Source organism: Balaenoptera physalus (assembly GCF_965194825.1).
Source record: "Balaenoptera physalus genome assembly, chromosome: 10".
Lineage (NCBI taxonomy): Eukaryota > Metazoa > Chordata > Mammalia > Artiodactyla > Balaenopteridae > Balaenoptera > Balaenoptera physalus.
Window position 1 is genome coordinate 102,324,240 of NC_138889.1, and position 25,361 is coordinate 102,349,600.

Genomic DNA, 25,361 nt, shown 5'->3' on the forward strand with positions numbered 1-25,361 from the left:
TGTTTTAGGTCAACACTCTCTTCCTAGAATTGCTAGACAAAATCAGCTTTAGCAGCTGGGTCAAGACCCTTGTCTTGTAGTTATTCTGGGAGAGGTCATCCAGTTAAGAAATGTCCTGGCAGTGCATACTTGTAAGTCCTTGAGGCACTTTGAGACTAAAAGGTGGTCTTTTGCTGGGACAAGTCTCGACGGAGACGATTAGGCCATGTAAAGCTGAGACTTTTACAGATCCTTAAAATTTTGACTTCTTTTGGGCAAGTTTAGATTTCTTGCTTAGTTTCATCATCAAGAAGTTTTGCTTTAAGTTAAGGTGCTGTAGCTCCCAAGAGTTATGCAGTATCAACAAAAAAATTAACTCGGGCCAAGAAATAATGGGTTTCGGCAGAAGCAAGAATAACTACAATCCTGCAGCCTGTGGAACAAAACCCACATTCACAGAAAGATAGACAAGATGAAAAGGCACAGGGCTATGTACCAGATGAAGGAACAGGACAAAACCCCTGTTCCTTCAGGGGTGTAGAAAAACAACTAAATGAAGTGGACATAGGCAACCTTCCAGAAAAAGAATTCAGAATAATAATAGTGAAGATGATCCAGGACCTCGGAAAAAGAATGGAGGCAAAGATCGAGAAGATGCAAGAAATGTTTAACAAAGACCTAGAAGAATTAAAGAACAAACAAACAGAGATGAACAATACAATAACTGAAATGAAAACTACACTAGAAGGAATCAATAGCAGAATAACTGAGGCAGAAGAACAGATAAGTGACCTGGAAGACAGAATGGTGGAATTCACTGCTGCAGAACAGAATAAAGAAAAAAGAATGAAAAGAAGTGAAGACAGCCTAAGAGACCTCTGGGACAACATTAAACGCAACAACATTCGCATTATGGGGGTCCCAGAAGGAGAAGAGAGAGAGGAAGGACCCGAGAATATATTTGAAGGGATTATGGTCGAAAATTTCCCTAACATGGGAAAGGAAATAGCCACCCAAGTCCAGGAAGCACAGCAAGTCCCATACAGGATAAACCCAAGGAGAAACACGCTGAGACACATAGTAATCAAATTGGCAAAAATTAAAGACAAAGAAAAATTATTGAAAGCAGCAAGGGAAAGATGACAAATAACATAAAAGGGAACTCTCACAAGGTTAACAGCTGATTTCTCAGCAGAAACTCTACAAGCCAGAAGGGAGTGGCATGATATACTTAAAGTGATGAAAGGGAAGAAGCTACAACCACGATTACTTTACCCGGCAAGGATCTCATTCAGATTTGAAGGAGAAATCAAAAGCTTTACAGACAAGCAAAAGCTAAGAGAATTCAGCACCACCAAACCAGCTCTACAACAAATGCTAAAGGAACTTCTCTAAGTGGGAAACACGAGACAGGAAAAAGACCTACAAAAACCGAAAACAATTCAGGAAATGGTCATAGGAACATACATATCGATAATTACCTTAAACGTGAATGGATTAAATGCTCCAAGCAAAAGACAAAGGCTTGTTGAATGGATACAAAAGCAAGACCCAAATATATGCTGTCTACAAGAGACCCACTTCAGACCTAGGGACACATACAGACTGAAAGTGAGGGGATAGAAAAAGATATTCCATACAAATGGAAATCAAAAGAAAGCTGGAGTAGCAATACTCATATCAGATAAAATAGACTTTAAAATAAAGAATGTTACAAGAGACAAGGAAGGACACTACATAATGATCAAGGGATCAATCCAAGGAGAAGATATAACAATTATAAATATAAATGCACCCAACATAGGAGCACCTCAATACATAAGGCAACTGCTAACAGCTATAAAAGAGGAAATCGACAGTAACACAATAATAGTGAGGGACTTTAACACCTCACTTACACCAATGGACAGATCATCCAAAATGAAAATAAATAAGGAAACAGAAGCTTTAAATGACACAATAAGCCAGATAGATTTAATTGATATTTATAGGATACTCTATCCAAAAACAGCAGATTACACATTCTTCTCAAGTGCGCAAGGAATGTTCTCCAGGAGAGATCACATCTTGGGTCACAAGTCAAGCCTCAGTAAATTTAAGAAAAATGAAATCATATCAAGCATCTTTTCTGACCACAACACTATGAGATTAGAAATGAATTACAGGGAAAAAAAGGAAAAAACAATGCAGGAGGCTAAACAATGGAGGCTAAATACTTTACTAAATAACCAAGAGATCACTGAAGAAGTTAAAGAGGAAATCAAAAAATACCTAGAGACAAATGACAATGAAAACACGACGATCCAAAACCTATGGGATGCAGCAAAAGCAGTTCTAAGAGGGAAGTTAATAGCTGTACAAGCCTACTTCAAGAAACAAGAAAACTCTCAAATAAACAATCTAACCTTACACCTAAAGGAACTAGAGAAAGAAGAACAAACAAAACCCAAAGTTAGCAGAAGGAAAGAAATCATAAAGATCTGATCAGAAATAAATGAAATAGAAACAAAGAAAACAATAGCAAACATCAATAAAACTAAAAGCTGGTTCTTTGAGAAGATAAACAAAACTGATAAACCATTAGCCAGCCTCATCAAGAAAAAGAGTGAGAGGACTCAAATCAATAAAATTAGAAATGAAAAAGGAGACGTTACAACAGACACCGCAGAAATACAAAGCATCCTAAGAGACTACTACAAGCAACTCTATGCCAATAAAATGGACAACTTGGAAGAAATGGACAAATTCTTACAAAGATATAACCTTCCAAGACTGAATCAGGAAGAAATAGGAAATATGAACAGACCAATCACAAGTAATGAAGTTGAAACTGTGATTAAAAATCTTCCAACAAACAAAAGTCCAAGACCAGATGGCTTCACAGGTGAATTCTATCAAACATTTAGAGAAGAGCTAACACCCATCCTTCTCAAACTCTTCCAAAAAACTGCAGAGGAAGGAGCACTCCCAAACTCATTCTATGAGGCCACCATCACCCTGATACCAAAACCAGACGAAGATACTACAAAAAAAGAAAATTACAGACCAATATCACTGATGAATATAGATGCAAAAATCCTCAACAAAATACTAGCAAACAGAATCCAACAACACATTAAAAGGATCATACACCCTGATCAAGTGGGGTTTATTCCAGGGATGCAAGGATTCTTCAATATATGCAAATCAATCAATGTGATACACCATATTAACAAATTGAAGAATAAAAGCCATATGATCATCTCAATAGATGCAGAAAAAGCTTTTGACAAAATTCAACACCCATTTATGATAAAAACTCTCCAGAAAGTGGGCATAGAGGGAACCTACCTCAACATAATAAAGGCCATATACGACAAACCCACAGCAAACATCATTCTCAATGGTGAAAAACTGAAAGCATTTCCTCTAAGATCAGAAACAAGACAAGGATGTCCACCCTCACCACTATTATTCAACATAGTTTTGGAAGTCCTAGCCACGGCAATCAGAGAAGAAAAAGAAATAAAGGAATACAAATTTGAAAAGAAGAAATAAAACTGTCACTGTTTGCAGATGACATGATACTATACATAGAGAATCCTAAAGATGCCACCAGAAAACTACTAGAGCTAATCAATGAATTTGGTAAAGTTGCAGGATGCAAAATTAATGCACAAAAATCTCTTGCATTCCTATACACTAATGATGAAAAATCTGAAAGCGAAATTATGGAAGCGCTCCCATTTACCATTGCAACAAAAAGAATAAAATACCTAGGAATAAACCTACCTAGTGAGATAAAAGACCTGTATGCAGAAAACTATAAGACACTGATGAAAGAAATTAAAGATGATAGCAACAGATGGTGAGATATACCATGTTCTTGGATTGGAAGAATCAATACTGTGAAAATGACTATACTATCCAAAGCAATCTACAGATTCAATGCAATCCCTATCAAATTACCAATGGCATTTTTTACGGAACTAGACAAATAATCTTAAAATGTGTATGGAGACACAAAAGACCCTGAATAGCCAAAGTAATCTTGAGGGAAAGAAACGGAGCTGGAGGAATCAGACTCCCTGACTTCAGACTATACTACAAAGCTACAGTAATCAAGAAAATATGGTACTGGCATAAAAACAGAAACATACATCAATGGAACAAGATAGAAAGCCCAGAGATAAACCCACACACCTATGGTCAACTAATCTATGACAAAGGAGGCAAGGATATACAATGGAGAAAAAACAGTCTCTTCAGTAAGTGGTGCTAGGAAAACTGGACAGCTACATGTAAAAGAATGAAATTAGAACACTCCCTAACACCATACACAAACTCAAAATGGATTCAAGACCTAGATGTAAGACCAGACACTATAAAACTCTTAGAGGAAAACATAGGAAGAACACTCTTTGACATAAATCACAGCAAGATCTTTTTTGATCCACCTCCTAGAGTAATGGAAATAAAAACAAAAATAAACAAATGGGACCTAATGAAACTTCAAAGCTTTTGCACAGCAAAGGAAACCATAAACAAGACGAAAAGACAACCCTCAGAATGGGAGAAAATATTTGCAAACGAATCAACAGACAAAGGATTAATCTCCAAAATATATAAACAGCTCATGCAGCTCAATATTAAAGAAACAAACAACCCAATCCAAAAATGGGCAGAAGACCTAAATAGACATTTCTCCAAAGAAGACATACAGATGGCCAAGAAGCACATGAAAACTGCTCAACATCACTAATTATTAGAGAAATGCAAATCAAACCTACAATGAGGTATCACCTCACACAAGTTAGAATGGGCATCATCAGAAAATCTACAAACAACAAATGCTGGAGAGGGTGTGGAGAAAAGGGAACCCTCTTGCACTGTTGGTGGGAATGTAAATTGATACAGCCACTATGGAGAACAGTATGGAGGTTCCTTAAAAAACTAAAAATAGAATTACCATATGATCCAGCAATCCCACTACTGGGCATATACCCAAAGAAAACCATAATTCAAAAAGACACATGCACCCCAATGTTCATTGCAGCACTATTTACAATAGCCAGGTCATGGAAGCAACCTAAATGCCCATTGACAGACGAATGGATAAAGAAGATGTGGTACATATATACAGTGGAATGTTACTCAGCCATAAAAAGGAATGAAATTGAGTCATTTTTTGAGACGTGGATGGACCTAGATACTGTCATACAGAGTGAAGTAAGTGAGAAAGAGAAAAACAAATATCGTATATTAACGCATGTATGTGGAACCTAGAAAAGTGGTACAGATGAACCGGTTTGCAGGGCAGAAGTTGAGACACAGAAGTAGAGAACAAATGTATGGACACCAAGGTGGGAAAGCCGTGGGGGTGGGGTGGGGTGGGGATGGTGGTGTGCTGAATTGGGCGATTGGGATTGACATGTATACACTGATGTGTATAAAATTGATGACTAATAAGAACCTGCTGTATAAAAAAATAAATAACATTTAAAAATTAAAAAATAAATAAATAAAAATTTTTAAAAAAAGAAATAATGGGTTTCTCCCACAGAAGTTAAGGATTACTCAGAAGATTCTGTTTTCTTACTGAGAAACCACATTCTTCATAAAATAATCAGGTTTTTCCCTGTATGTTTTAAAAAAATTTTGAGAAGTGCAAAAAAAAAAAAAAGAACTGTACTGGGAGCCCTCTTCACCTCATTTTTCCTCAGGGTGTAAATAAGAAGGTTGGGCAGTGTGAAGTCAGGTGTGAAAACCAGAGAGGGAGCCAATTCTACTTGACTGTTTACCTGTAGTTGGGGCACATGTGGCAGCTAGACCTTGTGGAGGTGGGAGAAACAGTAATGCCACCCGCTGCGTGGATCTAAGCAGCAGCCGTTATGAAGACACAGGAGGAAGTGAGGAAGGAGGAACAGCAAAAAGACGACGTGAAAGCCACCAGAACAGACAGCACATGCCGGCAGTCCTGTCATCATCCAGATGCAGTTTCCGTACTCTAACATGGCTAGCACCTAGTAGGTGCTTAGTCAATGAATGCTAATTCCTGACCACATCCTGCCATGGCAGAATAAAAGAAAATGAAGGTGACCAAGCGGGATGGATGGAATGAAGGAAGTTGATGCATTAAATAAGCTATTGCTTGCCATACGTTCATTTCCAAAATAATAATAAAATATATTTCTTTGAGTAAATTACAGGTTTTTATGGACAGTCCCTACTTAATGCATGTTTCATGGGATAAATTGAAATCATTGTCTCCTCAGGAGGCAGGATGTCTAAAGGTCTAAAGGTATCAACTTTCATTCAGAGCATGTTTGGGGGGGTGTTGATAGAACAATTGCCATGGGTGAGCTGTGATCTTTAAGTCAGACTAGCAGCCTAGAGCTCTTTCATTGAAAGTTTTATCCAAATTTTCAAACCTTATTCGAAGCGCTTCAGGAAAATGAGTATGGACTGTAGACATGGGACAAGTATAGCAAGCAAACAAACAAAAACAACAACAACAACAAAAAACCCAAAACAAAACAGAACATATTAACTGCAAAGTGTGGGACAGTAAGTATTATAATGCTATATTTGTCATTATCATCTCAAGTGACAGACACCCACCCCAGTCCCCCTAAGCCTTCAGTTGGTATCAGAAGCTGCTTTACTGATGACGGCATTCCTCAGAACGCCTTTGACGTCCTTGTTCCGCAGAGTGTAAATCAGGGGGTTGAGTAAGGGGGTGACAGAAGTGTAGACCAGGGCGATCCTCGTCCTCTGGGGTGCTGGACCGCGGACGTAGGTAGACCAGGCTGCAGCAAGACCACGGTGAGGTGGGAGAAGCAGGCGGAGAAGGCTGGGTGGCGGCCCTCAGCAGAACGGATGCGCAGGATGGCGGAGGTGATGAACACACAGGAGACAGAAATGAGGACGAAGGGGACGGTCCGAACGAGGAGGCTCACGGCATAGAGGACAGCCTGGTGCAAGCGGGTGTCCGCGCAGGCCAGCCGCAGGACCGGCGGCACATCACGCAGGAAGTGGCTGATTTCCCGGCGGTGCCCGCAGAAGGGCAGGGGGAAGATTAAGGAGGTGAGCTGCAGGGGGAGGAAGAGGGCCAGGCCCACGGCACAGGCCACCATTTGGATGCACAGCTTCTGGGTCATGATGAGCGGGTCGTGCAGTGGGTGGCAGATGGCCACATAGCGGTCATAGGCCGTGACTGCCAAGAGAAAACAGTCAGTGCTGCCAAGCGTGACGTAAAGAAACATTTGGGTCCCACGAGTAGCTAAGGGAATGGGCTTCCGGGCCTCCAGAATGTTGGAAAGCATCAAAGGCACCACAACAGAGGTGTAGCAGATTTCCAGGAAAGACAGATTGGACCGGAAGAAATACATAGGGGTGCGGAGGGCGCTGTGTGCTTACACTGCCCGGATGACGGCTGTATTGCCGCAAAGGATCATCAAGTAGAGGAGGCGGAAGAGGATGAAGAGGAGGGCCTGGCATTCCAGGACGGTGGTGAAGACTCGAAACACAAACTCAGTGGGGCTGGACTGGTTGAGGACAGGGCTTCTAGCAAACTTGTCTCCGGCAAAAGAAGAGCAGAAAGTGCTGAAACTTCCTTTGCTGAGTTACTTAATTGCCTGAGTAGAATCAGGGATTTAAAATTTGATTTTTGATTTGGAATTACCTATTTAGTATACCGTTTCCAATCTCCATGTTTGGGAATGAATTCACAATAGAGGGCATGGTATATTCTTCCTTGGAAATCTTCATGAACGGGATAGATTCTAATCTGTAAAAGTTTCTGGTGACAGAGATGTCGCCAGATGTTCCTGGAGAAACTTTTTCTTTTTCTTAACTCTGGTATTTAAAATCCAATTGACAAATGCTAATTCTTTGCTTGTATTTAATTAAACTAAAGAGTTGCATACAGTTTTACTTTGTTATCCATGGGGGATTGCTTCCAGGACCTCCTTGGATATCAAAATCCATGAATGCTCAAGTCGCATTTATAAAATTGGATAGTATTTGCCTATAACCTACACACATCTTCCCGTTTACTTTATATCCTCTCTAGATTACTCATAATACCTAATACAATGTAAATGCTATGTAAATAGTTGCTGGTGCCTGGCAAATTCAAGTTTTGCGTTTTGGAACTTTCTGGAAAAATTTTTTTCAGATATTTTCTATTGTTGATTGGTTGAACCCACGGGTGCAGAACACACGGATAGGGAGGGCCAATCTAGCTGTAGATAGTTTCAAAATTAGATAAGTGGATGTGATGTTTACTTTTTTGGTAAACATTCTTTTTGAAATATAGCATACATACAGAGAACTTTACAAATTCTAAGTGTACAGTTTGATCTGTTTTTTACACAGTAAATATACCAATATAAACACTACCAAGATTAAGAAATAGAACAATTCCAGTAAACTACAAGCATTCTTTATGTCTTCTCTCAGTCCTTATCCTTCACAAAGATAACTACTCTCTTGACTTTTATCACTGAAGATTAGTTTAAGCTTCAATTTATATATGTAATAAGAAAGTGTGTACTTTATTGTAACTGGCTTCAACATTATGTCTGCAAAGTTATTTTTGCTGTTTTGTATAGCAAGACTGTTCTTTCCATTGCTTTATGGTATCCCATTTTTTATGGCTATACTATAATTTATTCATGAATTTTTCACTTTTCATCCAGTTTTGAGTCCATATAAAACTAGGCAAACACCTTTTATTCCAATCCTTTCTGATATATATTCTTTATCTATTTCCTCTTATTTGAGTATTTAAAAAAAGTTTCCAACCATGAACCTAAACTTTTAAGACTTGGACAGATTCAGGTGAAAGGAACCTGTAAAGGAATCAGGTAAAAATGAAGTGGCGCTGCTTGAGGGAAGAAAAGACAAAAAGAAAACTAAAAATACAATAGCAGAATTCAAATAGGCATTAAAACAATCAGGTGTAAGAGTTTTATGAGCATCTGGGAAGGGGAAAATACCTGTCAAGTAAGCACTTTCTACAGTTTGGACTACAATTTTATTTTCAATACAAAACCCCATGAGACAATAGAGCAATGTCTACAGAGTTTTAAGAAAAACAAATTCTTGTGAAAGAATACTATACCCAGGTTTAGCGATATATGCTCAAAAGCAACAGAAAGGGGCTTCCCTGGTGGCGCAGTGGTTGAGAATCTGCCTGCCAATGCAGGGGACACGGGTTCGAGCCCTGGTCTGGGAAGATCCCACATGCTGCGGAGCAACTAGGCCCATGAGCCACAACTACTGAGCCTGCGCGCCTGGAGCCTGTGCTCTGCAACAAGAGAGGCCGCGATAGTGAGAGGCCCGCGCACCGCGATGAAGAGTGGCACCAGCTCGCCGCAACTAGAGAAAGCCCTCGCACAGAAACGAAGACCCAACACAGCCAATAAATAAATAAATAAATAAATAAATAAATAAATAAATAAATAAATTTAAAAAAGCAACAGAAAGATTTTCTCAGATTAACAAGGGTTCAGGAAACACAGGCATACCTCGGAGATGTGGGCTCAGTTCCAGACCACAGAAAGAAAATGAATATCGTGATAAAGCAAGTTACAACGGTTTTGGTTTCCCAGTGTATATAAAGTTGTGTTTACACCATATTATAGTCTACTAAGTGTGCAATAGCATTATGTCTAAAAAATGGGCATACCTTAATTAAAAAATGCTTTGTTGCTAAAAAATGCTAACAATTATCTGAGCCTCAGATTTGCAATAGTGACATCAAAGATCACTGATCACAGATCACTGTAAAAAATATAACGATAATGAAAAGGTTTGAAATATTACAAGAATTACCAAAATGTGACGCAGAAGCATGAAGTGAGCAAATGTTGTTGGAAAAATGGTGCCGAAAGACTTGCTTGATACAAGGTTGCCACAAACCTTCAATTTGTAAAAAAAAAAAAGATGCAATATCTGTGAAGCACAATAAAGTGAAGCGTGATAAAATGCTTGCATACCATTCTAAATACAATTAAAACAATTCCTCAACAAAAACTCTGGGTTGCTGGGTGATTAATTAGAACATATAATTCAAGATTGAGGAAGTTGTAATATAAAAACCTGATTTGAGAAATCAAAGAGTAAAATATATATTTAACACTAAATGGTTAATGCAAATATTGTTAAAAGCAAAAAACTTCTAAGAATAATTATTGAAAACATACATAATATAAATTGCAAAAACATTAAAATAGCTATGCATATTTAAAACCACAAATTATACAACTGGGAAATTGGTGGGGAAGGATGGGAGAAATGAAAGTATACTAATTTCCTCAACCTATGGAAGGAAGGATTCAAGAGCTATTTCATGTAGATGTGACTAATTAGAGAAATCTCTATTCAAACATGTAATTCTGAATAATAATCATCAGCAGAATATACACACAGCATATCCACTCCAAACGACCTGATTTTAAAAAGTAAATATACCAATTAAAAAAAGTAAATATTGTGCAGAGAGAAAAAAGCTGAAAACAAAGGAAAATGTGAACAAACATATAAGATAAAATAGCTTAACATAAGCTGAGAAAAGTAAATATTTCACTTCTGAAAATAAGTTTAAGTGAGGTTTATGTTTTATTAAAGGAGTCTCACATTTACATTAGAAAAAATTCAACCAAGTTTACATATATTGACATAAAATGGCTAGCATCACTTTTATTTAGCATTGTGTTTTATGACATAGCCAATGCAAGAAGACAGAAAAAGGATGCAGAAGATTTGATTGTTTAATTTAAAACATCACAGAACAAACTGAAAAATTGAGATGAATAAGATATTCATTATGGTGGTTAGTTCCAAACGGAATGTAGTAGGGAGTCTCAACTAATTCTTACTTAACTGATGTGTCAGAGTAACCAATGCTCCTCATCCCCTCTGTACAATATACTAGATTATGACCATGAAGTACTGAACACAAAAGACCTATGGCTTATTGTCTGATATGTTTGAACATTCCTACAACCACAAATTGAATTGTATGTCTATAAGTCAGTTGAATTTCACCCAAGCCTAATTAGACCATTTGGATTCATTTTTGTAATGATGTAATTTTATTACATTAAAATTCCAATATTTTTATTTTTTAATTTATTTTTCATTCTTTTGGCCACGCAGCATGTGGGGTCTTATTTCCCTGATCAGAGATTGAACCCGTGCCGCCTGCATTGGAAGCACAGAGTCTTAACCACTGGACCATCAGGGAAGTCCTGACATTCAAATATTTTAAAAAGTGGAAGAAAACTAGAAGATAGTGTAGATAAATATTTTTCAGATCTCAGAGTACAACCAAGTGACTTAAAACCAAATGAGCAGAGAACATAAAAGTATTGATATTTTGACAGAATAAAAATTTAAAATTTCTGTGTGTCAAAAGTACAATAAGCAAACTGAATAGAAAATGAAATTTTATAACCCAGAAAAAAATCATCATCAGAAAAACAGGCAATTCAAAAAAGAAGAATTCAAAGGCAAACAAAAATATAAAAATTCAATTTCATTATTATTCAAATAAATATAAATTTAAATAAAATTGGATACTATTTTCTGCTTAGAAACCAACAGTTTTAGAAGAAAGATAATATCTGGTTGTGAAAGTTGCGAAGAGGAATATATTCCCAAATATTGCTACTGGAAGTATAAAGTGCTATAAAGATGTGTGGAGTGCAATCTGATAATATACAATAAAAGACTTGAAGAAATGCATTCACTTTGATTCAGCAATAATGTATTAAGGAATTTTTTATAAACTAACCATGTGTATGTGCATAAAATTGTTGACAGGAGTGTTCATTAAAGTTTTCAATATAATGGTGAAAAATTGTAAATATCAATAATGAGAAAATGCTTAAATTCACTGTGGTCTATCCATTTGATGGAACACTGCAATCATTTGAAAATGATGTTGCAGAAAAATATTTAGTAAGATTGGGAAACTCATGCAAAAACAGATTACAAACAAGTGTTAAATCATGATTCCATTTAAAAAATAATTATTTCTGTTCATAAAAAATAAAAGAACATACCTTAAAATGTTAACAATGAGTATACCAGGTTGGTGGGATTTTAGTTTATGGCTTCTATCTTTACAAATTTTACAAATTTCTATATTTACAAATTTTACAATGACTATACCCAATTTTGCAACCATATAATACATTTTAAAATTTCCTTTGTCTTTTGTTATTTTAACATAATGTTGGGGAGGAAGAATGGTAGAGCGTTAATCACATGGATTTTTGTAGTCAGTTAGATCTGGGTGTGAAAACTACCCTTATTTGCTAATTTAATTTTTACTTAATTATGTTACTTGATGAGCCTCGATTCACTAATGTGTGATTGGAGATGTGAATATGGAGCATTATGAGGACTTTATGAAAATTAAATGTTTCAAATATAAAATGCTCCTGGATATAACACTGGACATAACAGGTGTCCAGTGAACACAACTGCCTTCCCTTCTCTTTTCTCATGATGGTGAGTTTCCCTTGGATATTTACCCTTCAGTTCTTATCTTTTCCAGAGTAGACAGTGAGGCTCCTCTAGAGTTGTATCCTCCCAGGCGTTGCAGTTGCTCTGCTAAACCTTGAAAATCAGAAGAAGAGTAAAAGAGAAAAGGAAGAAGAATAAAATAAAATGGATGAGACATTTCAGTAAAATAATGTGATTATATACCATCAAAGCCAAGTAAGATAGACCTTGGCTCAGGAAAACATTTAAAAAAGAATCTATCTTGGGCTTCCCTGGTGGCGCAGTGGTTGAGGGCCCGCCTGCCAATGCAGGGGACACGGGTTCGAGCCCTGGTCTGGGAAGATCCCACATGCCGCAGAGCAACTGGGCCCGTGGGCCACAGCTGCTGAGCCTGCGCTCCGCAACAGGAGAGGCCGCGATGGTGATAGGCCCGTGCACCGCGATGAAGAGTGGACCCCGCTTGCCACAGCTGGAGAAAGCCCTCGCACGGAAACTAAGACCCAACACAGCCATAAATAAATAAATAAATTTAAAAAAAAATCATTTCCTTCTACAATATTAAAAAAAAAAAAAAGAATCTATCTTACTAAGACTTGAATACCAAATGAGCAAGATTTGGTGCAAAACATACTTAATCTGTGGATAATGGAAGATATATAGTATTGGAGCCTGATGTCTGCCAGGACAAGTTATACTAGGGCAATTTCAAGGGAAAAAACTAGCACATATATTCAAGGTGAGGCTATAATCTATTAAAAAATAAAACGCATCAAATTTTGTTCTTACATATGAGGGTTTTCCCTTTCAATGGTCACTTTCAAAGGTTTTGCACTTACTCAAATGGTGTTTCTTTCAAACCATTTTAGGATTGCCTCTGGGGGTTATTTTAAAAGACTGCACATTTTCTTGAATATCATTAGTTGTGACGTATGTTCACACTTGGGAGAATGCATTGGCTTTTTTTTCTTAATAGCAAAATATTTGAGGTACGGTGAGATAAAATATAGTAAATTAACCAGGTGGCCCCATTTTGCACTATAGAGTTTGATCAGAACAGGAGTTGGTGAAGATAATATTGTTGTGAGTAGAAACATATGTTTTTCTTCAGCTTTTTTTGAAATATAAGAATAAATATTATCAGTGCTATTAGGTGTACCATTCAAGATGTGTGGCAAAATCTTTGTGAAAATTTTCCTCATGTTCAAGTTTTCAACCATAAGTAATTGATTTTGTCATTCCAATTCATCTGTTTTGGCCACTGACCTTGAAGTAATCTCTCCATTGGCACAAATGAAAAATCTGATCACTTCAACATTTTCATCTGGCTTATGTGTGAGAGGTTGATTGGATCTAAAAAAGTTCTTGATAGACATCATCCTGGTGCCAGCTCTTTATTTCATGGCCAGAAGAGCTCTGTGCAAATACATTTGAATCTTTATCATCCTATTGTATTTCACGAGACATTCAAAACCTCATTTCTTTATTACTTAACAATCCATGTAAATCCATAAAGCTGCATTTATTCTTCTCAGTCTTCTACTACTCTTCCCAAAACTCTTTTCAGAGAATCTTGCAACCCTGTTATCTTTGCTACTCACAGAATTCACTTTACTTCTGGGTGCCCACATTCCTTCCTTGTGGAACACTCAACTCCTGGCAATGCCATTTTGATAAACATTTCAATCGGGGCTGTATTTAAGCACCACAAGGGCAAGAATGCCTGTCTTCTTCACCAGTATATCTCTATTACAATTAATTTGATTTGAACTAGATTGAATTATTTTGTAGTTAAATCTCATGTCCTTTCAAAGCCAATATCCAGTGGCACCTCCTATCACCCAGTTATGCTGCCATTGCTTTAGCCCTACATAGATTGGGGCTTTCTCAGTCCAATGGTTATTTTGCCTATATTTGTCTGCCGCATGCAAAAAAGGAGGGCTTTGATGGGGTAGATTCACTTGATTAATGGATGGTGGAAAGCACAACAATTAAACTATTGATGTGCTTGTTGAAACAATTAGTTTGGTAATGTTGGGAAGCTCATCTAGTTAACTGTTATCCTCAATGACTGATGAAGCAGTATTACAAGGTGTCAGGTATGCTTGCTGCTAATCCACAAACTGTGCATATAAAACCAAAGCACTTGTGAAAATGTCAGGGACCCATGAAACCATAGCAGAGCCCAGTCATAGGTCAAATGTGTGCTCATTTATAAAGCATATATAACGTTGAATCTCTATACCTGGGAACTGTAAGGGAACTTAAGAGGCGCCTAGTCCCACATATATCCTACATGCAAAAACCAAGGTCTACTGAGATTCAGCCTTATTCAGAGGCACATGGCTAGTTATGAGCATATCTGGGGCCAGAATCTACGTTCTGTTTGATTAGTTACCAGAGTGTAATGTGTACATACAGGCCTTGAGTCTATCTCACGTTTCATCTACAACAAAGGCTATGTAACTTATTTAAGACAGTGCAAACATCCATGCAGAAAGGACACAGTATGATTCTGACAGTGATGCTGAAAAACATGCCCAAGCTCAGTCTGATACTGTGCTCACAAGAGAAGCAACACCTTTTGTAGAACAATTTGAAAACTCTTTAAAACTTCTCCTGTTCCAAACGATTTCCCCTAATGTGACCACTGTGCCATTCCCAAGTTAATTATACCTTTTTTTTTTAGTTCCCCCCACCACCAGCTTTATTGAGGAAAAATTGACAAATGTAACTGTGTATATTCAAGGTATACAGTATGATGATTTGATATCTACATATACATTTTGAAATGATTACCAAGATCAAGATAATTAAGAGACATTTGATCTCTCAATAAGAGTGTGGGTTCTGGATCTGACATTTAATAGTTTTAGAACCATGGACAAAGTTACTTAATCTCTATGAATCTCAGATTTTTAGCTACAAAGGGTATGATATAGTTACCCTAGAGAGTTATTGTGAGAATTAACAGTAAGATGAATCAAGTGTTCTGCCTGACTTTTAGTAGGTTTTCTTTTTCCATTCTCCTTATTGCACTTTCTGCCCAGATCTACTGAACCACTTTCAGTTCCTTCCCATGGTCCCTCTTGCTCTGGGGACTTGGCATTATCTATTCCTTCCTCCTTGGACACTCTTCTCCTTCTGCTCCTTAGCTACATCTTCTCCTTCAGAGCTCAGTTCAGGTGTCACCTCCCCTAGAAAGATTTCCTTGATCCTCATCTTTCCCCAAATCTAGTGATAGGTACTCCTTCTCTGAACTTCCAAAAAACCTTCTTCTCACCTCAACTATAAGAAGATATAACAATTGTAAATATTTATGTACCCAATATAGGAGCACCTCAATACATAAGGCAAAGGCTAACAGCCATAAAAGTGGAAATCACAGTAACACAATAAGAGTAGGGGACTTTAACACCCCACTTTCACCAATGGACAGATCATCCAAAATGAAAATAAATAAGGAAACACAAGCTTTAAATGATGCATTAAACAAGCTGGACTTTATTGATATTTATAGGACATTCGATCCAAAAACAACAGAATACACTTTCTTCTCAAGTGCTCATAGAACATTCTCCAGGATAGATCATACCTTGGGTCACATATCAAGCCTTGGTAAATTTAAGAAAATGGAAATCATATCAAGTATCGTTTCCGACCACAATGATATAAGACTAGATAACAATTACAGGAAAAAAAGAGTAAAATATAAAAACACATGGAGGTTAAACAATACACTACTAAATAATCAAGAGTTCACTGAAGAAATCAAAGAGGAAATCAAAAAATACCTAGAAACAAATGACAATGAAAACACAATGACCCAAAACCTATGGGATGCAGCAAAAGCAGTTCAAAGAGAGAGGTTTATAGCAATACAATCCTACCTCAAGAAACAAGAAACTTCTCAAAAAAACAACATAACTTTACACCTAAAGCAATTAGAGAAAAAAGACCAAAAAAACCCCCCAAAGTTAGCAGAAGGAAAGAAATCATAAAGATCAGATCAGAAATAAATGAAAAAGAAATGAAGAAAACAAGAGCAAAGATCAATAAAACTAAAATCTGGTTCTTTGAGAACAAACAAAATTGACAAACAATTAGCCAGACTCATCAAGAAAAAAAGGGAGAAGACTCAAATCAATAGAATTAGAAATGAAAAAGGAGACATAACAACTGACACTGCAGAAATACAAAGGATCACGAGAGATTACTACAAGAAACTATATGCCAATAAAATGGACAACCTGAAAGAAATGGACAAATGGCTGGTGGGAAGCAGCTGCATAGCACAGGGAGATCAGCTCGGTGCTTTGTGACCACCTAGAGGGGTGGAGTAGGGAGTTTGGGAGGGAGACGCAAGAGGGAGGGGATATGGGGATATATGTATACGTATAGCTGATTCACTTTGTTATACAACAGAAGCTAATGCACCATTGTAGAGCAATTATACTCCAATAAAGATGTTGAAAAAAAAATCAATGAAAGGGAAAGTCAAAATTAGGAAGAAAATGTTAACAATAAATATATCTGACAAAGGAATTATATCCAGAATGTGTAATAAACTCATAAATAGATAAAAAGCCACTTAAAATTGGCAGATGCTTAATGTAATACTTCACGAAAGAAGATATCCAAATAGTCAATAAAAGGTACTCATCATCATTTTGCCAGGGAAATACAAATAAACATTGACTCTGAATCTGGAATCCCTGGGTTCAAATTACAAATTCTAATTCCATCACATATTAGCTGCCTAACCTTACACCAAGTACTTAAACTCTCAGTTCCCTCATTGGAAATAGGATAATAACAGTCTTCATACGCTTTTTGAAGATTAAGAGAATATATATGCATATGTATAATTTATGGTGCACAGTAAGTACTTAATTCATGTTACCTATCACTAATAACTAGTATTTGAAAACATAAATTTAAGGCTGCATAATATTCTTTCATACAATAATTGTTTATCTAATACTTTATTGTGAAGAAAGCACATAATTATTAACATATTTTCATTTTTACATAAAATGCTATAATAAACAATTTTTTCCTGATTATTCTGTTTGCCCCTAACTCTCAGAGTCCTTTTCTGTCCTTTCCCATTCCAAAAGGCTAACTTCTGAGAGCTGAAATACTCAGTCTCCTCTGCCCTCTTGCTTCCAGTTGGGTTTGGCCAATGGGAAACAGGCAAGAGATGGGAGGGCACAAGCAGAGAGAGGTTGGGGTATTTATCTCCCACTTTCTCCTTGCACTGTCATAGTTCTATCAATAGTTGCTTTTTTTCAAAGCCATAGTTCCAACATAGTTCCAACCAAGAGTTTTATCTTGATAAATCTAGCTCTCATTTGTCTCTGATAATACCGTACCCTCTTATGCCTCTGAGGTCTGGGGGTCAAAACGTCTTCCTGCTATTGTTACTATGTAAGTGCCTTGACACAAATTATTGTTTCCCTTACTCATAGTTCTGAATATAGTCCCTTTATAATTTTTTTCAGTTAAACACTGTTGTATTAACCATCTGTTTCCAGCTGATACCTGAGGTGCAGTCTTAGACTTGCCACTTTCTATTGTATTACGCTCATCTGTTAATTCTTTTCTAGAAGAGAAATTATTGAGTCAAATGGTGGAAACATGTTAAAGATCTCTGGCACACATAGCTAAATAGTATCCACATCATTTATACCATTTTAAGGTAAGTTTTAACATCCACTGAGAGAAATTCTAGTTGCATGAGAATTTGCGCAAGCTGCAACCAAACCCTTGCCTGAGAGGTCATACCCTCCCCTAGCTTTTCTGGAAGAGGCAATTCCGGGTAAGAACTCCCCCTATGGCCCCCTTCATCCCACTGCTCCTCAGGGTGTAGACAAATGGGTTGAGAACTGGGGTTCACAATGTGTACACCAGGGAGACGAACTGATCTCGTTTGGGGTAGTAGCTGGAGCTGGGGCACCGGTACATGAAGGTACAGCAGCCATTCTGCAGCAGGACCACAGTGGCGCGGGAGGAGCCGGTGGAGAAGGGCCGGGGGCGGCCAGCTGCTGAGCGAATCCTGAGCACGGCGGCCACAGTGAAGGCGTAGGAGGTGGTGATAAAGAAGAAAGGCACAGCTATGGCTAGTGTGGTTGCCACCAGCGCTGACTGCTCACGGAAGAGGCTGTTGGCAGAAACAAGACGCATCACTGGCTGTGCGTCACAAAAGAAGTGCTCTATATTCCGAGCCGGGCAGAACGGCAGAGAGAAGATGAAGACCACTAGCTGTAAGGACAGGAATAAGCCAATGACCACAGAGGCCGCAACCAAGCGGACACAAAGAGTTAAAGTCAGCATGAGAGGGTATCGCAAGGGGTGGCAAATGGCAACACACCGGTCATAGGCCATGATAGCCAAAAGGAAGCGATCGGCACTGCCAAATCCAGTGAGGAAAACCATCTGAGTGGCACAGCCCGGGAGGGGGACGGTTTTCGCTGACTGTAGGATGTTGCCAGGATGTGGGGCACCACCACAGCCGTGTAGCATATTTCTACTCCCAAGAGGCTGCTCAGGAAATAGTACATGGGTTTGTGTAGGCAGGCTTCTGTCTGGATGGCCACCAAAATGAGGACATTCCCAATGACAAACAATGTATAAACCAGGCTGATCCCAAGGAAGGACAAGACACGCAGCTCTGGGTGGGAGGGATAGGCCGGGAACACAAATTCCGTTAACACTGAGCGATTTTCCCAGGCCATTGAGCTAACAGCTTTTCTATGTCGAGTTACAAAGAAAGAATAAAGAATCAGACTGATAGTAAATTAGTTCATACTTTGAGCTATGATCTAAATCAGGGCTGGAGTTAAAAACTAGAAGAATTAGAACTAATTCTCCTTTTTCATCCCCTTTTACTAAGTTTTTTCATGTAAATATCTACAACTTATATTCTAACTTCCAAAAGTTGGTCTAAATTATATAAGAATTTTTTGAGGAAAAGAGGCAGAGGAAGTTTGTGGAATTCCAAGCTATTTTCAATAGAAGTGGAATGAAAATTAAATTGTTTCAGTAAATTCACAAGAAAGTGTCAAGGAATTCTTGAGAGCAGGGGTTGTTAAGTTGAGAGTAGGAAGTTATTCATTTATTCATTCGTTCACATATTTATTTACACACAATGCCTCCTGAGGTATTGACTCAGGGATATACGAATGTAACACTGAAAAGCTAGTGATATGATGGAAAATGAAGAAAAAAACCCCAACCCTATGACCATGGGCATAGAGCTGCCATAGACCTGAGACTGACAGTGTCAGGCATAAGCCTCAGAAGGCAAAGCCCTCCCAACTCTTGGTTTCTCTATCCATATCCAATCAGGGAGTTTTATCAGCGGCCTCCTCCTGGCTTGTGGTGCTATGGGAAAATATGTGATCATAAGCTGTTGGAGAACTAAGCATCCTTTCTGTGAGTTTAGGGATGACTAGGAAAGACCATGGAAAGACTTGGACTGATATGTAACTCTCTGGATGCTAAAACTCTAAACATTTTTTTTTTTCATTCAGAAAAGCAGAACATCCTTCATCACTTCTTGAACATTGGTCCATAGCTTTAATCTGTTGAGACTGACATTTTAAAAAAATCCTCAGTCTGGGACTCCACATCTTAATGTATCCTTCGTACAGTCACTCACATTTTTTTTTATTAATTAAGTGCCAAGCCCATATACAATGGTGATCAAAATGGCACAATTGTGTCCAAGTGGTTATATATCTTAATGAGAGAGACAGACACTGTTAAAGAATCTGGCATGTACATATATAAAAATATATTATATATTTACATATTACATGTTTTATATATATATATATATATATGCCATGTATATCCATATAATTAAAACTGTCACTAAGTGTTGTAAAGAAAAACAGTGTGTTATAAGATTGTGCAACCTGGGGCTCTTGCATAGCTGTGATTAAGGGTTTCTTAAAAGGCTTCCTAGAGGAAGTAATATTTAATCTTAGATCTGAAAAAATAGAAATTAAGAGACATAGGTAGAGTAGTGGAGTTCATATTGTGGACAGACAAAATAGTGAATTTTGTGGTTCAAACAGAGTGAAGTGTATTATATCAACATATCGTCAACTTGCTATTCCAGTTTGACAGTAAATATATTGCATAGGACAGAGGCAAGATAAGAGCACTTTGGCATCATCCCCAGAAGTCTGCCCCAGGCTGGCATCTATTCATTAATCCACACCCATCTCAGGGCCTCCAAGTCACACCCCACATTACATTCTCATCTTCCTTCTTACTTCTTCAGCAAGAGCATCTGTAGCTGGCAAAAGTGTCATGAGAAATGTTGTCTATGTGCATTCTGGAAATACAGAAAGTGTAGGCTGGAGCAGCTTTCCAATTGTCTAGTTAGCACCGTGCAAAAAAAGGTTACTGGATTTAGCAATACTAGACCTGCAGTAGAATCTCCATCTGTTATTCTCGCCTGGGCAGATCATCTTACATTAATTTCTCTTTTCTCATGTTTAAAAGATGTAAATAATAATACTTACCTAATGGAGTTGTGATGAGATAAAGTATTTAGAACTCTTGGCTTGGTGTATGAAACCTTTTAAATTGCATAATAAATGCTAATTCTTCTCTCCTTTAAATCTTTCAAGGGGATGATAATAATAGCTGCTTCATAGCAGGGGATTAAATGAGGTACCTTGTGAGGAAAAGGTTTTTACAAATCCTTAAACCTTAAATGTATATTAGTCATTCCCCCAATATTTCTTGGACTGAGATTAGTAATTATCATTTTAAACAGAAGAATAAGCTTTCCAAGTGAATTCAGAGAAACTCTGTTAAGTCATGTGCTGAACTAGTTCTGAAATCCTGAAGTATGTACTTGTAAAGCCATTACGTGATTTTCTAGCCAGCATCAGCAAGTGCCTGGTATGCTGCAAATCTACAAGGAGGTAGAAAAAGACTTTCCCTTACCTTTAGCATGAGAAGGGAGAGGAGTTTACTGAGCCAGTATTCTTGGTTACATTCATAAAAGACAGGACCTAGCAGGTGATATCTGACCACTCTGATGGATAGAGAAACGAGGACCATGAGCCTGGAGAGACTACCCAGTTGGACTGAGACTTCAGTAACCTTCCTAAATTAAAAACCACGGCAGGAGTAAATTACTTTGCTATCAAGGGTCTTATCTCATAAATTCCACCTCCCAGAAGAAGGTGGTGTAGTGATTGCTGATCTCCTCCCCTGTTACAAGATAATTAGTCCAACTGAAACTGTCTCTCCACTTGGGATACCCGGTCAATGGAAGGTCTGGGGTATGTTTGTCATAGTAAGAGCCAGTATTAAACCCTTTATCAACATTTTCAGTGTTCAAAATAATTTTCTGAGAAATAGGAAGTTACCTAATCAAGGTCATTTGAACATCCTGTTCCAAGGAGTTTATACCTACCAGATGACCAGAGCTGAGTTCAGCCCAAGTCTCAAATTATTATCACCCTGGAGAATTGAGACCATATTTTATATTTTATCTGGCTTCCATGCGACCTAGCATAGTGCTATATATTTAATAGATCCTCAGTGAATATTTATCAAATGTTTCACCTTTTCCATGGTATGTTTCTTTGTTTAACTCTCCACGAGCAGAGACATTCCCCTAGGTTTTAGCAAATTAGCTTATTCCTTGAAAAATTGTTGCCTGGTTATGTGTTTATAGATGTTTATATGTCTGTGTGTGAATGTATGATCCCACGTGCCCCATATATTCAAAGGTAAGTCCTCTGCATGGGTCTAGAGTGATTAATGTAGTACTTTGATGTGTGTGCATGTGCATGTCTTATATTGCACTACCTGTATTTCACACACTTCGCATATATTAACTCATTTCGTCCTTACAACAATTCTAAGAAGGAAGTACTATTGGTATCCCATTTACACATTTTATTATTATGTTATTTAACCCTTACAAGAACTCAGCAAAATGAGTGATATTTCTATTTACAGGTGTAAGTCAAAGGTAAAAGGTTGATAGAATTTGAGTAATTTGACCAAGAATAGATGCAGCAAGTAGCTGAGATGGAGTTTGCTTAACTCTAAAGCATATTCTTATTCCTCCACAGCAAGCTTCATCCAGCCACATTGCTCTCAATTACTTTTTAGTGGAAGTAAAGTCTGGCTCTTATGTCAAAGATGAAACATAATATTGTTTATAGGCCATGTAAAGGCTGAACCTACTAACTTCTATCCTCCTCCTAGTTCTTTGCTCCAGAGACCATGTGTTTCTTGCAGTTCCTTCTCACCATCCTTCTTCCCACCACCAGATCTTTGCACATGCTGTTCACTCTGCTGAGACTGCCCCTCCTCTTTTCTCTTTACCGAAGTAACTCCTACTTATCCTTTGTCCCATTTCCATTACAATTTCCTCAGGGAAGTTTTCCCTGACTTTGGTCATGTCAGGGTCAAAAGCACTTTTGGGAACTTTCTTTTTGGAATCTCATGTATCCCTCCGTCACTGCAACTGTCACTGCTGTAATTTTACGTGTTTGATTAATTTCCATCTCCATTAGCCATGTGTAAGCTCAGTGAGGACAAAGACTGTCTCCTTCTCTTCAACTTGTGTGTATATTGTACGTGTAACAAAAGGTGCTTCCAACTGGGCACTGTTGACATTTTGGGCTGGATAATTCTGTTGTGAGGGGCTGTCCTGCACACTGTAGAATATTTCACAGTATCCTTGATTCTACTCACTAGATGACAGTAGCATCAGCTCCTACCCACTGTTTATGATAACCCAAAATTTCTCCAGACATTAAAAATGTTTCCCTGGGAGGCTAAATTGCCCTCAGTTGAGAACCACTGGGCTGGACATATAGAAGGTGCCCAAAACTATTTGTTGAATAATTAAATAAATAGCTTAAGACTCAGGTCTGGAACGCTATGGGAATGAATTATTCAACTCAAGATAAAGATTGAGAAGTTGGTATGTGAACACAGAATTGTAGCTAGCTGGGCTGTATGTGTTTAAATCTTCTTTCTATCCATCTAAGGTTGTCTGATGCATTTTCCTGACTGTTGTAAAGATATTTCAGTTAAATGAATTAGGGATGGTTATCTGAAATCAGAGCATCCTTTTCTCTGTTTATTTCTAAGGAAATATCGATTCTTTCTTACCAGCTCTTCATTTTGAATAATATAGATTAACTCCTGTCTGAAAGATTTCTTCAGAAGCAAGTTGTCTGTGTGGATCCTTGTTTGGGGGAATGAGGGAACAAGTGAATGGTCCTAAGAAACCAAGACACATCTGGGGTAATGGGAGCTTGGAAAGGGGACTTATGACTGTGAAAACACACACACACACACACACACACACTTGTTCATGCAAAATAGCTGACCACAGCAAAATAGAAAGTGCTTAGACTTTGGGATTGTCTTGACCTGGGTTTGCATCCTGGTTCAGCCATTGGTTGCCTGTAAGAGCATGGGTGCATTGTTAGAGCCACTGTTCCCAATTCCACCTGTATCCCCACTCCCATTCATTATCCCTCAGGGGAAAAATATTTGGAGAATTGGATGAAGGTAACTCAGATATTTGATTAACCAAGAATGTGTTTCTCATGTGCCATATTTTATAAAAAAAAAAAAAACTATTAGGAAATACTGTAGTGATGGACCCAGCACTTCATGGAATGAGTAATTTGTTGTTGCAGTAACTCTACTTTTCTTCCCTGATTTACAGGGACTAGATTTAACTAATTCCAAAGGGAACTTGGGTGAAAGAAGTAAAGCCTACTGGCATACTTTCCTTCAAAAAACTATTTTTAAAGAGCAAACTTAAAAACAAAAGAAATTAAAGAATATGAGTGGGAATATCAATTATCAATGCAGAAAAATTCCTTGTGGAGTTCTTATACATGCCATCTTCTCAGGAGCTTTCATGTCCTAGTTTAGACAAGCACAAAACAAAAGTAAAGACTTTAGAGAGAGGCTTAGCAGAGGGTCACTGGGGATGTGACCTCAACCGCTGAACCCTAAGGATTATCAACATTGACCGAGGAACATCAGTAAAAATGAAGATAAGTAGGCTCTGGTATCTTAATGTGGGTCAATGTTAAAAGAAGATTTGATTTGCACAACCTTATATAAACTTTAGTTTATGTAGAGTCACTGGATGTTTGTTTCAAAAGGATATTTCTCCATTCTTCATAGAAGTTCTGATTGGGTGATATTGGGTATGGGACCTTGGGAGCAACAATTTCACCAATTACTGCCGTGATTCTGATGCAGGAATCCAGCTGACCGCACTTACTGCTCTAGAGGAATTCAGGTTTGCACCAGAACCTGTGTTTGCTTACTCCATTATTTTGTATTAGGCATTTTTAGAGCTTTCTGATCACCCAAATACCTGTTCTTATTCTAGGAATTCTCTGTCCAAGACAGCTAATACAGTGGATACTTTACTAGGACAAGGCAGGACATGTTCATCTATGTATTCCATGCTCACATGGCTCACAAGCAAATTAATATAAGGTATTACATAAATTTTAAAAAATAGTTAAATAATTGGAAGTCTACTCTGTAGTACACTCAGGCATAAATTATATTTATTAAGCTGGTATTCCATAAGATTTTCAGTTCACATTGTTGGGATGTCTATAAGGCCCAAACTGTTAGTTATGCCTCTTACTCTCTTTATAGATCTCTATCTCTATTTCTGTCATCTCTGTATCTCTGTATCTCTATATCTACCTGTTGATCTATCACCTATCATTATCTGTCAGTGTGTGTGTGTGTGTAGTTGGAGAGGTTATTTACCAAATAATTTTATGGTGGGGGAAATGTCTAACTAGAAAATAATGAATTCACATCCTGATAAGACTCTATACACTTTACTGAAGAGT

The 25,361-nt window shown here is 37.8% G+C and overlaps 1 protein-coding gene and 1 pseudogene across 2 annotated transcripts in view; both read right to left on the reverse strand.

Moving 5' to 3' along the window:
* Positions 1–25,250, reverse strand: part of LOC309667561 (olfactory receptor 10W1-like) — a 73,644-nt gene extending 48,394 nt beyond the window's left edge. The window contains 3 exon segments of the mRNA XM_082476125.1: positions 16,238–18,369; positions 18,373–18,965; positions 18,968–25,250. Coding sequence (XP_082332251.1) covers positions 18,268–18,369; positions 18,373–18,965; positions 18,968–19,211 — 939 coding nt within the window. The 5' untranslated portion in view covers positions 19,212–25,250 and the 3' untranslated portion in view covers positions 16,238–18,267.
* LOC309636446 overlaps positions 1,427–25,361 on the reverse strand; it is a 42,084-nt pseudogene continuing 18,149 nt past the window's right edge. The window contains exon 3 of the transcript XR_014268527.1: positions 1,427–7,578. The product of XR_014268527.1 is annotated as an uncharacterized misc_RNA (transcript). The remainder of the gene's footprint in view (positions 7,579–25,361) is intronic.